The 14,902-nt window shown below is 34.1% G+C and overlaps 2 protein-coding genes across 2 annotated transcripts in view; both read right to left on the bottom strand.

Moving 5' to 3' along the window:
- Positions 1-14,902, bottom strand: part of LOC131665369 (ankyrin repeat domain-containing protein SOWAHB) — a 100,941-nt gene that overhangs the window by 65,760 nt on the left and 20,279 nt on the right. The gene's annotated exons all lie outside the window — the stretch shown is intronic.
- LOC131665370 (chymotrypsin-2-like) lies at positions 4,220-6,729 on the bottom strand. Its single transcript, XM_058937227.1, has 5 exons — positions 6,596-6,729; positions 6,464-6,522; positions 6,037-6,401; positions 5,027-5,293; positions 4,220-4,969 (listed from the first exon to the last, which is right to left on the bottom strand). The coding sequence occupies exons 2-5, from the start codon at positions 6,507-6,509 to the stop codon at positions 4,805-4,807; spliced, it is 843 nt and encodes a 280-aa protein (XP_058793210.1). The 5' UTR covers positions 6,510-6,522; positions 6,596-6,729; the 3' UTR covers positions 4,220-4,804.

Below are 14,902 nucleotides of genomic sequence, written 5' to 3' on the forward strand. Positions count from 1 at the left end.
CGTCAGCGCGCAGCAACAATTAATTTCGATCCCTTATCTAATCCTTAATTCCGCGCCTAATGTACAGAAAAAAATCTGATAGAAAAAAAAAGAAGTCCGAAGTGTGAATAAAATATAAGGAGAAAGAGCAAAAAAAAGGCGAGCAGAGAGCGCAGGGGCGAGCAGATAAAAAGCAAGAGCAAGAGGATCCAAGGGAACGAGGAGAGACATCCGTCTCGCATTAGCATATACAACGCCGTGAGAAGAGCACGGAACTGCGAGAGAGCGTGCCTCTTTTTTTTCACTCACTTCGCGAGAGGAAGAGAGAATCCATTGAACCTGTTTTTGTTTTAGATTTCGCCTTTGGAATTGTCCTTTTATTGCTATTCGTTAGGATTCTCTTTCGATTCATTTTAATTCCAGATAATGCTAATGCACGACTTGATGTAGTGTGTGATCATTTCTTAAGAGTGTTTCTTTGCGAATTAGTGGCGTCTCTGTGTACGCGAATACTTCTAAAACTGAGTATCTCAAAAAATCGAGAAAAAAACTTGCGACATGGCATCGACGAGTATCGTCGAGCTTTCGAAATGTCAAATAATTAACTTTATCGGTGAGTTTCATTTCAAATGTATCTGATAACGCGTGTTTATTATTAAACGTTTAATCAGACACGATAGCAAAGTGAAGAAAAAGTCATAAATTTTCAATTCACAAATGCTTGTTAATCAAGAAACAAGCGACTTAACAAGCTGTTACTTTGATTCCATAAAAGGTAATAATTTAGAGGTTTAACTCAAATCTAAAATTTATAAATAGACACATATTTTCACATTTATATATAGAACTGATGGAAAATTTCATAAAATAAACGAAACAATGACAAAAATTGACCATCATTAAACAAATTTCAAAATGTATTCAATTGGAATCACACCTTGGCAAACAGTTTGGAGCACATTATTCAAAGGGTGACAATTCCCACATTAATAATCAATTGACGCTCATTCAGTAGAGCAGAGCCATTAAAGAAAACCCATACGAATACAAATGCACGTGTGGTAGTCGCTCGGACTCGAAGAAAATGTGCAGAAAATTTACGAGGCTCGCTATCTCGGGACACAGCGAGCCTCGTTACCCGGACAAGAGATTAGCCTATTGCAGCGAGAGTTTTCTCGAGCTTGCCTCTTATATACCACTAAAACTTTTTTATTGCTTTTTAGCGCTTAGCCTTGTCACATTTTCCCGCGACATTAGGGCAATATGAGCTTTTTTGACCTCCTTTTAACTTTTTTTAGTTTAAAAAGTTTTTGAATGACGTTTAGTATGGATGTAAGGTATAGTATTACATTTTGAATAAAACTAGGTTGTATTTATTCCTAACTACAAGTCACGCGATTAGCTTATTTTCATCTGATACGTGGAATGTATTATTATTTTCATCTATTCAACTGACATCAAATGCATAAATAAAACTGTAAGATCACTACGAACACAGGATTTGTTCAATATTTTTAGATGAGCCAAGAATTTATCAAAGATGTTCGGAATTTTTTTTTATAAAAATCTTACATATAGTTATTACAAGTTCATACTATGAAATTCCAAACTTCTTTATTATTTATCATCCAATTTACATATACCTCATATAAGAAATTTTTCAATTATCGAAGAGATGGAAGTGTTTTATTTCAATAGGGGAGATTTAAAATAAGCTTATACAGCTTCTTATACAACTTTGAAGTAAGTGTAAACAATCGATGCGTTCATAAGTCAGATTTACACGTTATGAAAATATGTTCATTTACGGTTCCGGTTCTCAGAAAAAAACCTAACAAATTTTTAACCAAATCAATCACAAAAAAACAGTTATTACTCGGCAACCGTATTTTAATGACGAGAATCATAGCGAAACCCGCAAAGACACTAAAGGACAAAACGTTAAAAAAATAGAAAGACACAAAGGATCCGGAATTAAGGCGCTCGAAGAGAGCACGCAGCCAAGTCGTTCATCGTCGAGCGGATATGATAAAGCATCAGATATGGATCGCCTGGATCTTCTCTTTTCTTTTCATCTCTGTTCTCCGCATTTGGTCAAATTAAATCCTCGAACGTCGAAGAGAGAACAAAAAAAAAAAAGGCAGAGAAAAAGGAAATCATGGAGAAAGAAAGAGAGCTGCGCGGCGGGCTCGGGCTAAAAGGAGCAGTAGAAAAGGGCACATATTTACGAGGGTCTAACGGATGGGTTGCGGTCCCCGCAGGCAAAAAACGCACGCGCGCGACGACGACCTTGCCTTTTTTTTCGGCGCGTCCCTGGCTATATGCGCTTGTCGGCTTATCGTGCAGAATTTTCAAACAGATAAGACGAGGCGCTAACCAGTATCTGCTGATATAAAAACACATTAATTGTGTTGCTGTTATTTTTCACTTTTACTTTTGAATGCCGTTTACCAAAATGACATATTGTTAAGATGAAAATTCAACTTTAGAAATTAATTATATTAACGTATTTTACCTTTTATGGCGTATTGTTAAATGACATCGAAATGTAATAAAGTATAATCAATTATATTTTAAGCGTCCTACAAAGTTCTATAGGTTGCTAAAATTTTGAAAATTTGTGGCGGTTTTTCTTGTAATATTTACTTAGATGTAAGTACTCAAAAAAATACCATAGATTAATTATTATACCTAGATGACAATCAAGCTTAGAAAATCGCCCAACGTTTATAAAAATGGAGGAAAATTCACATTCGATTGACAATTTACCAAGACCAAAAAAATTATCTAAAGAAATTCTCTATTATGGTGACAAAAAGATGAAAACACTCGTATAAACATTCAAGTGCAAAGACTATGTGATGAATATGAAATGCTCAGATTAAAAATTACATATTTCTATGACGCGATATATATTTAAGAAGAAAGCTTCATTTAAGAAGCACCAAATTATACACTGGTGGTTTCATAATTAAAACGCTCAGATATAATAATCAAACTGAGGGTCTGTTTACAGATGCGAAAATGTGGTTGCTATGAAACAAATATATCATGAAAATATTAGGCTGAGGAATATCATGTACCGCGTTAACGGGTGATAAGAAGGCATGTCATGATAAGTCTGATAAAAAAACACAGTATAAATAGTATTTCAAAATAGAAAAAATAAAAATTTCGACGTAGAAACCAAATTCCTACATGTGTTTCACTAAACTCAGACAGTATATTATTACGCGCGATAATGAATTTTATAGCAGCTTACAGAAAACGTATAAATGACTTTTTTAAGGTTTTGCGTCACTGCAAAGTTATTACATATATGTTTTTTTTAATACTTACGAACGTTAAATGTTTTTAAATTTCTTGTAATAAATCTCGCTTAAACTTTTATATTTTTTTCCTCCATACCAATATTGATGTTAACTCTGAAAGAAATGCTCTAATACAATGTGCTGTAGTTCCAATAAAATTTATTATTAAACATAGTAATCATGGTAGAATTTGTTATGTATTATAATAAAAATTATTGCGTTGTAATAATTATTATTAAAATATGGAATAACATATGCCAGAATTCCTAGTAAAAATTATTACGATTTGAACAATTTTTACAATGAACATAGCAAGAGTTTTACGTTGTAATCTGTCTTTTCTAAGATATTTAGATTTGCTTTTTGCGTTTTTCTTGGTTTCGACTATTTTTTTACTAGTGATGTTTAAATTTTGTTTATATTTTTAAAATGATGTTTATCTTTTCCGTGTTTTTTTCGCATTCATTTTTATGCACGAATATAGATCAAAAGTTTTATTGGCGAAATAGCAAATTCAATATGCAATAGATTTCGAAATGTTATCAAGAAGTTTTGTATTGAAAAACCGTCAAAAAGTTTCAAAAACACGTTAAAAAATATGATCTAAGTTCTAAAAATGTTATAAATTCTATAATGAAATCCTTCAGGTTGTAAGTAATATACGTATTCCAGTACCGTTAACAGTTGTAATTGATAAAAAAAATTCATAAAAAAATTTCTAATATTTTATATAATGTAATAGGGCCATAATCACTATATAATATTTTATCATGTAATCTATCGATTTATATCTTTTACTGTCCATTCTGTTCGAGGCTAAGCTTTCGCATAAAACTAAATTCAATTAATTTCCCGATCGAAATACCAGTCGGCTTTTATTTAAATATTAATATGATTAAATCAATCAATTCATATAAAATTTATTATACTATACTGATACACTATTTACATGTCTAATCATTTACAAAAATCTGGAGTAAGTTTGTGAACATACACAGCTGATACCGAGAATTATTTTTCAGCCAATCAGATCACAAATAAACTGCGTTCACTTCCCATGTCATCACTTTTTTCCCAATCTGCAGCTATTATTTGTTGTCTACTAACTTTTCAATCATTCAAATTTTGCATTACAACAGGTTTAATATGTGTTTGAACATGTGTAGGTAACTGTGTGTAAAATTAGATTTATTCACAAAAAATTGTCACACTTGAAAAATTACAAGACTAAGTCGAACATATTTAGCTATCTGCAAGCTTATCAATGGCCTAGAATTTGAAATAACAATCGTAAAGTATCCAGCTCCCTATGTATAACAAATAAGGATATCATAACAGAAATATGTTTAAAGTAACTTTATGCTTCCTATTCTCATCAAAAATATGATAAACAAGCAGCTTATAAAAATCTATATATTAATAATTGTATTTTGTAAATTTCATTTTCATAATGATTTTTTTCACATATAATATTCATAGAATGCTTCATTATAAACTTACGTATTTTTAATGCACTACGTTTTGATAACATCATTAATAAAATGTTCGTAGTCCTTGAGTTTAATGTACACAGATGCTACTACTCGTTTCTTAAAAAATTTTTTTCTTTCAAAAACATAGCTTACAATTCCAACGATTTCTTTAGTACTATATAAAATAAGTGGTCCACCACTATCACCCTGTAAATTTATCCTTTTAATTAATCTTAAAAGAAAAGCAATTTTATTATTACTCACGCAGCATATAAACGCCCCCAAATCTGCATGTGTGCAATATCTATTTGAATGCGTTACGTTCAAATATCCGAATGATTCCCAAACTATATTATCGCACTTAGTTGAATCCAAAACATTTAAATATACCTTTTGCATTTTCCTCGGTCTTATGTTTTTCTTTTTATCGATGATCCCCCAACCAACTGTTATAACTTGTTTCCCGATAACCTCGTTATCGTTCAACTTTGAAATGACAGCTGGTTGAATATGGTTTACGTCATGAGATAACTGTGAAATGGAAATGACGATTAACTTTTGTTAAAAAAAATAGTCTCAAACCTTTACGGAATATATCGGCATTTCTCAGAAACCTTCAACCTGCTTATACAAAAAAATTTTTTTTTTAAATTATGGAGCACATGTCTAAAATTTTGACCGCATGTTCTGTTAGTTATCAGAATGCTATATCTATTGGGTGCCATGTTTTAAAGCAACGCACAAAACGTTATAAACGTTTTTTGAACATTCAAAAATCAGGAAAACGACAATAAATAAATAAATGAATAACGATAATCGTCAAAAAAGTATATATTTTGTAGAAAAACGTATACATTACATTGACATTGACGCTTCGGGATAATAGAAGTTTCAATGATATTGCGACAAATAAGTTTCTAAATTGAAGCTTCGAGTTTATATCGTACCATTCTTGATATAATACTCTATTTTGTATGTTTCCAGTGCATGTTCCCGTTTAAAATGAGGTTTATTCTCATCAATGTATTTAAATCGTTGTATTTAAATTACCTCTTTTTAGAAGCACATCATTTTGGCACATCTAGATTCCATTCTTTTTTTCCCTACATTGCTATTCTTCATGTCCGATAGTGTACACCGCCTACTAAACTCCATTAAACCCATACACAAGAAGATTTCTCATTCGCCAACCATAGAAAACACAAATATCGTAGAGTGACACGAAAGTAAAAATCTCTGAGAATTGCCCATGTTTTCGGTTTTTATCAAATTACCATTATTATACCGATGTCATCATAAAAAAGTAAGTCCGTTACAACTTTTATTCCATGTAAAACAGCCCAATTTGTATAATTGATCCATGATTTTACTTCGTATGAAATACCACAGTTCAAATCAGTCGATCCAAATGTAACCATGATTTTATGAAATTCCTGAATATGTAAACAATGTGATGCGGTTAAAACGTGTCTCTTTGAAATTAATATGCCGCTACATTGGTGGCTTTCCCATTTTTTATGCACTCCTAATATGCTTAAATCACCCAAAGATGCCATAAAGCCAAAATCTTTTTGAAATTCATCTCTTTCCACGTCAACTGTTTGGCCAATTATTGGATTTTGTTCGGAGATTGCGTCAACTGCATTAAAATAGATAATGTATATCGAGTTTTTATAAAATATAATAGATAAAATTTTTTACATAGTGTCGCATATAAAAACGTGAAAAACACTATTCGATTCAACATTTTTGTGGCAAAACTTTCAAAAGAAAGAACGAAAATAATTAAGTAACTACTTTTTACAATCGATAGCACTTTAAATAATACAATACTGTTTTTCTGTGGATTTACAATACAAATAAAATTTTTTTCTTTCTTGTATTATTAACAATTTGAGAAACTCGTTTCAAGTTGTAAAAAAGATAACATTGCTGGCGCATGCATGCGCAGACTATTTAAAATTCAATCTACATGCTGTACTGTGACTATTTGAAGTCGAATAACTGATAGACTTATATTTTTACATAATTCATATAAATATAATATGATATTTTATGCTAAATAGTAACGAAGAATGATAAAAAAAATAATGGCCGTGTGAGCATTAAAAATTATTTCTAATAGAAAAATGTTTGTATTAGAAGCTTGTACATTGATTTTGAAGCCATAAAATATGTTAGCACATGGGTTATGGGCTTGCTAATAATGTGGCCAAGGGTTGTATATCATTTTTTACTAAATAACTTAAGTTTTTCCGTCCAGTGATCTTAAAGTAGCTATTTTTAGTTGCTGTTTGGTTTAATTTCGATCTCGCTAAGCAGAAAAATAGTAGACGCAGCACGGCCAGAAAATTAGCAAGCCTATAATATGTGTTTGACAATGTCATCTTCTCCTCGGTTTTCTATTCTCACGTATGTACTTCGGACTTCTCGATACATTTCCATCCAATATATGTAATCTGTTATTTAATAACATTAAATTTGTACGTTGAAAAAATTCTAAGACTAAGCCGAACAAATTTAGCTGTCTGCAAGTTTCACAATGGCCTAGAATTTGAAATTGCAGTCGTAAAGTAACTAGTTTCCTATGCCTGCAATATATTACAACCCACTTGTGATATCATCGCTATCACCAGTCTCAATACGTACAGAAACCTTATGTACCTTTGTAAAGTTCAAAACGATATTAGATCTTGAAATAATAATAACAAATAACGAAACCATAACAGAAATATATTTAAAGTTGCATACTGCTTTCTATTCTCGTCAAAAGCACGATAAACAAGCAGCTTATAAAAACCTATTTATTAATAATTTTATTTTGTAAATTTCATTTTCATAATAATTTTTTTCGCTCATAAAATTCATGGAATACTTCATTATAAACTTATGTATTTTTAATGCGCTACGATTTGATAACATCGTTAATAAAATTTTCGTAGTCCTTAACTTTAATATACAAAGATGCTACATTTCTTTTTTTATAAAATCGTTTTCTTTTAAAAATAGAACTGATAATTCCAACTAGTTCTCTAGTATCATTCAAAAAAAGTGGTCCGCCACTATCACCCTGCAAATTTATCTTTTTAAATGATATAAATAAAAAATGATTTAATCATTACTTACGCAACATATAAATGAAGGCGGATTCGAATATGTGCAATATCTATTTGAATGCGTTACGTTCAATGGTCCAAATATTTCCCAAGTTATTTCATCGCACTCCATCGAATTGAAAAAATTCATATGTACCTTTTGCATTTTCGTCGGTCTAGTTTTCCTTTTTTCGTCGGAGATCCCCCAGCCAGCTGCTATCACACTGTGCTTCAAAACTTCGCTTTCGTTCAATTTCGAAATAACAGCTGGTTGAATATGGTTTATGTCAGTTGATAGCTGTGGAATGTATTCGATGATGTAGTTTTCCTCAGGCAAAATTTTTGTTTGCTTTCTTCATTGTATTACCGTTATGATACCGATATCATCATAAAAAAGTAAGTTTGTTAAAAGATTTATTCTATGTGGCTTAGCCCAATCTTCATAAACGATCCATGACTTCACTTCGTACGAAATACCACAGTTCAAATCAGTCGATCCAAATGTAACCATGATTTTATGAAACTCTTGCAAATATAAGCAATGTGCTGCGGTTAAAACATGTCTCTTCGAAATAAGTATGCCGCCACATAGGTGATTTTTCCATTTCACATGCACTCCAAGTTTACTGAAATCGCCTAACGATGCCATAAAACCAAAATTTTTCTGGAATTCTTCTTGTTCCACAATTTCAGTTGTTTCCCCGAATAATGGACCTTCTTCAGATATCGTGTAAACTGCATTAAAACAAGTGATACATAACGAGTTTTTATAAAAAAAATATTTTATAAAAAAAATATTGGTTGAATTTTCTTACAAAATGTCGCATGTAGAAAAGTGAAAGATGCTATTCGGTTCAACATTTTTCTGACCGAAGTTTCAAATGGAAGAATAGAAATAATAATGTAACTACTTTTTATAACCGAAAACGCTTTAAATAGTAACAAAATATTTTCCTGTTAATTTACAGTACAAATAAAATAAAATATTTTTCCTTCTCGTATCATTAATAATTTAAGAAGCTGTAAAATTAAAGTTGTAAAAAAATTTATTTAAATTTAAGTTGTAAAAAAGATAACATTGCTGGTACATGTATGCCCGAACTATTTAATATTATACATAGTGTACGGCAAGTATTTGAAATTAAGTAACTAATGAACTTAAAATTTTGCAAAATTTACCGAGTTAATATTCTGTATTTTATTTATAGTAATAATTATTATGGGTTCAAGTGAATTTTCATTTGTTATGTAATAAAATTTCTAGTATTTAATTTTGCTATTAGATAACACTTTTAATACATTCAAAATTTATCCCACGATCACTATTTTTTGTAATTTTTACTACGGTTTATGATAAATTTTATAATATCAATGCTCTCAGTGCTATGTATTTTCGTTTTCTTTGTTTAAATTTTGTAATAAAATTTTATTTCAACAACAAAGCTCATTATACACTCAATTGCATGCATCAATGAAACCATTGATAATCATTTCCAACCAAATTACGGAAATAAAAAATAACAGAAAAGCTAAGGTAGAACGAATGCAACCTACGCATCGCAGGGTTCAAAAAAATATATGGCCCGGCGGTCCCCCGAAACACATAGGCACTCGTACACGTAGAAAGTGGCTCTGGTCCGTGTCTGTGGTCCCCGACGTTTTGACAACAATTTCCACTTAGTGTCTCCACGTGACACCCGCACCACGTCGAGTCTCTTTCTTCTCAATTCTTTTTTTCCCTCTCTTACTTTCTTCCTTGTTCTTTTTACCGACCTCGACTCCCATTCATAGCCAGCTGTGAAACATCTATACACGATTACCCTGTCGTTAGCTTTGATCGCGAGGTCAAGAAACATATTTTTCAAACATTTTATTTGTTTGGCGTTTATTTTTGTATCATGCATACCCTGATTTTCATGAGTAAACCTTTATGTAAATACGTAAAAGTCCTTTGCGAATGATTTTCAACGTATTCTCTAAAGATGCAAAGAAAGCATAGCAGTTTCTCAAAAATATTTACGACTCAACGTAACGCAATCAGTTGTATTTACATGTCCATCAAATGTAAATATTCATCATCGACATAACTCCGCCAGTTCAAATCAACACAACCCAAACCTCAAAAAGCTTTCACAAAACCATTAAAAGGCTGCAATCATCGTCATCGTCGCAGAAGCATGAAATTGGTAGTCATTCATAAAAAGTCATATAATGCATCCCATTGAGCAATGTAAGCCCTTACCGCACCGGCATCGCTGAATGAAGAAGAAGCAGAAGAATAGATGCATATCTTACACGTGGAAGTCTGCGGCCGGGGCGGGCATGGGGGCGCCTCTTAAAAACAAAAAAAAAACAACAGCGAGAAAGAAAACGGTGACGACACGTCTGGAGGTGCGAACGAGTGTGCGGGGCTATATACGCCTCCCTCGTTTTCTTCGCGAAGCCCATTGAGATGAACGATTGAAACGGACATTGCTCGCCTGGGTGTCGGGTGATTATCGCGCACAGCCTCCAAATAGAGCTATTATGCAAATTTTTCGGCTGATTTGATTTTCGCGCGACTCGCCCTCGCGAGCAATCCCATGACAACGGTCGGCTTCGATTTATAAGCGAGACATTTTTCTGTCGTTTATGCGGCAGTAAAGATTCGCAAGGAGATATTCGCTCGGAGCCACTATTAGCGCAATAAACTACTCCTCTGGCGCGAGTGCTCGTTCATTAAATCACCGTGAGCGCTCTAAGACACTCGCGCGAGCGCCAGTTCAATGCAAATCTCCCTGGCGCACTTATGGATCCACTTAACAAATACACGTCTGTGAAAGTTATATTCTCTCGACTGTGTGTTGCTCCAACTAGCCGCGTAGTAGTCGAGTGAGAGCCCCTCCTCCGGATGGTTTTTGCTAATCCAGCACAATTGCCACACGGAGAAAAGGAGGAGTAAGTGCTGGCTCGGGAGGAAAAACGATTGCGCGCACGTCATTGCCCCCCCTCCCTCCCAAGTATATATAAGTACGCAAGCAGGCCAAAAGGTGTGGAGGACTCGAGGGGGGTTGGCCCCTCAGGCTTGCTCTCTCTCTCTCTCTCTCTCTCTCTCTCTCTCTCTCTCTCTCTCTCTCTCTCTCTCTGTCGAGAGACCACCCAGCCACTGTCATCGCGCGAGCGGCCCACCGTTAGCATAAAGCGTGGGCGCCATTTCTTCTGCATCTATGCGTGTGTGTGTATGTACGTGCGCAGCGTTATCTTTAACAGTGTTTCGCTGATCTTATATTTAGTGGATTGCAAGTAACCAATGAAGAGTCTTTTTTTTTCTTATAAGGTGGTCGGTTATACTTGTTATGGTTTTACTACTTAGGAATGCTCGAATTGTTACTAATAACAATTTTACGTGCATTTTCTTAACGCGTGCATGACGAACAATTGTTTAGTTCCACGGAATATCTCTGTGCCAAGGATTATCATCATTAACTATTTTCAAATTTTTATTTTCTTTTAAAATTTTATAATAAATTTTAAATTTATTTCAAAATATTTTCGATAACATCCGATAGCCAAGGGACATCAATTTACTCAAATCAGAACCGTAGGTTAAAGCATTTATGATGTAACGAATGAAAATTTTAACCTATCCCAATCGATCAAATTTGAAACTTTGAAAAAGAAAAAGACACCGGCGTCGAGCGATAAAGCATACAGCGCATCCTCTCGAGAAGCACATAGGAAGAAAAAACAAGCGGACAAGCGAACAATATGTCCCCATTGCGATTTCGAGCGGCAGATTAAAGGAGAATAAAAGGCCGAAGTCGTGAGGAGAAGCGGAAAAAACGTCGCGCGCGCCATGGACGAGACCACCGTGATCAAGGAAATTTTCTTCTCTTTTCGGGCCCCCGGAAACGCGCGCGCCCTTATAACTCCATGAATAATTCCGTGGCTAAACTTACTGTGAGACTAGAAAACCCCCGTAGATTGAAAAAACATTACGTACTTCATGACATTGTGGTAAACGTGTGTAGAATCGAAATAAAAAAAGGATTAACCAAGGAGCGTAAGAAGTATTGCTGTACAACATTATTTTAGTAGTGATTTTCATTTTTCCAAAGGAAGATACTTCGATTTCTAATTAGTACTCTAAAGTAGTTGACGTTGTCAATCAAAAGAACATTGCGCTTAGTTTCGATTATTTTTCAGTTCATTTTTTCGAAATTCAGTGAATTATGAAAAAACAAACGCTCGCGCGAATAAATTATTTATTCTACATAAATTTTAAAAACAGTATTAAAACTTTGTCATCTTTTTCTGTTTTTTTTTCTGTTTGAAGAACAAGAATAACTATAACAAGCATGTCGTACAGAGAGAACACAATAACTTAAAAATACATATTTATATACTATATTTAATGACTAGGTTTTATAATGTGATATATTATTTATTATTCTATAATTAGCTTTTGTATACTCTAATAACGTTGATCTTAAAATTAAACAAACGAATAAATAATTAAACTGATAAATCATATTTGCACATGATTACGTCATTCGCATGTATTATGAAAGTCATGTTTGGTTAGCGATTGCAGAATTTTCGGTGGCTTTATCTAATAAGGCAGGTTCAAGTAAAAATATTAACTAGTGCAATGATATTTTAGATTGCATTACCGCAGTAAAATCTCGATGATCGATCAAGAGGAAATGACGATAAACTAATATATTTCAATCAACGGTTTTACGCAGTTTTCCAAGCCACGAAAACTAAAACGAAACAGGTGATGGTCGTATATAAGCAGGAGCATACGTCGTGCTATCCTTTCGAAAGTGTCTGCCTGCGCGGCTTCGCCGGTTGTCCGCGTCATTAGAGGTGGGCATGTAGATGTTTGAAAATCACGCATGCATGCACTGCCGAGAGAGCAGAGACACGGCCGCACTAAAACGTTTCTAAACGGGAGGAAGTTGCGATCCAAGGAGCGAGAGAAAGGGAAGAGAGTATCATCCTCTAACGACCATCAAGATAAGGGTGAAATGATCTGTAAGGGAAAACCAGTGGCCATATACCACTGGCCATTAATCAAAGGACATGGCCGCGCTAATGAACGCATTGCGTATGCAACCACCTCTCTCTCTCTCTCTCTCTCTCTCTCTCTCTCTCTCTCTCTCTCTCTCTCTCTCTCTCTCTCTCTCTCTCTCTCTCTCTCTCTCTCTCTCTCTCTCTCTCCTCTCTCTCTCTCTATTCATGCATCGCCATTGGGGATCGACAACCTACTAAGCTTACTTCTTCGTACACTTCGCTTCTTGCTCGATAACTACGTGTGTGCAGTATTGAACATTACCAGGCTGTGCTGTTTAAACGTTAAGAAAAAATATCAATGCGTTTAATGCCTGCTTGTTTAAACAAGTTGGATGGAAAATAGAATCGTACACAAAAAAAGAAAAAAATCTACGCGAAACATTTTTTTGCCATAATATCGTCGAATTCCATATAAAAATCCTAATTTTTGTCCTAAAATATAGAATGAAAGCTACAGCTTTGGTAAAGCTTTAGCTGAAGTTATCTAGTAAGTATAGTTAAACTATAAATATTAGCCAGCTAATCAAAATTATTTTCAGCTAATTTATTTAATTTCATAATTACACATCTATTAATTTGAGCTCATTTTGTGATGACCTGACTAGATTCAAATTTATATTGATTTTTATAATCTACAATGAAAATGCTAAAGTAAAGACTATACAAATTCTAAAATAAAAATATGATCATCATGAACAATAGAGATCAACTGGCTATTTTGTGGGCAAAATTGACGTAAACATATTTTTCTCTAACTTCAATTTACTAAAAAAATTAAGAGCTATTGCAACGAGAAAATCAATCTAAAACAAAAGCAGCAATAAAACTCCATTGGCCAGCGAAGCCAACGAATGGAAAAGTGTACCGCGCGGACACGAAGGAAGGGGAAATCGAGTAACGTCCAATCGGCTCTTTCGCTCGAATGTTTTCCCTCTTCGCGAAGCGTATATACATTTTAACGAGAGCTGATGTCGAGTCACGGATTATATCTGTTTCTCCCCCTCCTTCATTCCTCCTGCTGCTACTCTTCCGCGGATTTCATCTGGAGTTACGAAAAATATCAATTAAACATAAAAGCGCGGGCGCGTGTCATCCGATAATGGCACACAAGCGATCTGCCGAAATATAATTGGCGTTGGTTATATGTCCACGCTTCGGGATGAATTTCAGAGAAATTCTTCTATGCCGTTCTTTTCGTCTCAATAAAATCTGTGAACGTACTCCAATTTGCCATTTCAAATATGATTGTTTCAATGTCGATTATAAAGCCTATTGGAATTTCGATACAAATAACTAAAACAAAGTAAAGTGGACTACCTGTCGCTCGTAAATTGCACAGTTAGCTAATGCGCTTTATATTTCGACGTCTACATTTCACTTAGCGCCCCTATAATGTTTTCAGTGCCGATTTCATATTTTACGAGGGCGAAACACACTCGCACACACCTCTTGTTCTCTTTAGCACGCAATTACCCGGCAATAAATTACAGTAGAGTCGTAAAAACTCGAAGATCGCTTATCTCGCAGACAAGGGAGAAAGTATCATCGCGTTGCCCCGAATCCTTGACGACCAATCGTTCGTCTTTCGCTTTCTATTATTTCATCGGCTGGGTAAATTTTCAAGTGCAAAAAAATTGTTGGTAACATTTTTCAAATCAATGGACACATATTCTCTTGAATCTAATCAATACAGTCAAAGTTAATTCCATCCACACTGCAGTTGAATTCATCAATTTATTATAGACAAGTCAACTGATCGACAGTATCTCCAAAGTCCTGGTCATTTGAATGTCCAACACTTTGCATAAAAGCCCGAAATACACTTTATCCGCACAGAGGGAGATCAAAAATAAAATAAAACGAAAAAAGTAGTCATGAAATCGACAGTTCAATGACTGTCAGCAAGAATAGCCAATAGTATTAAAACGTTCGCTTGTCAATCAGTAACATATTCCGAAAAGTACACGGTTCTTCCATGTATTATAAT

This window comes from Phymastichus coffea, unplaced genomic scaffold (assembly GCF_024137745.1).
Source record: "Phymastichus coffea isolate CEN01 unplaced genomic scaffold, Cenicafe_Pcof_1.1 PCOF00050, whole genome shotgun sequence".
NCBI lineage: Eukaryota > Metazoa > Arthropoda > Insecta > Hymenoptera > Eulophidae > Phymastichus > Phymastichus coffea.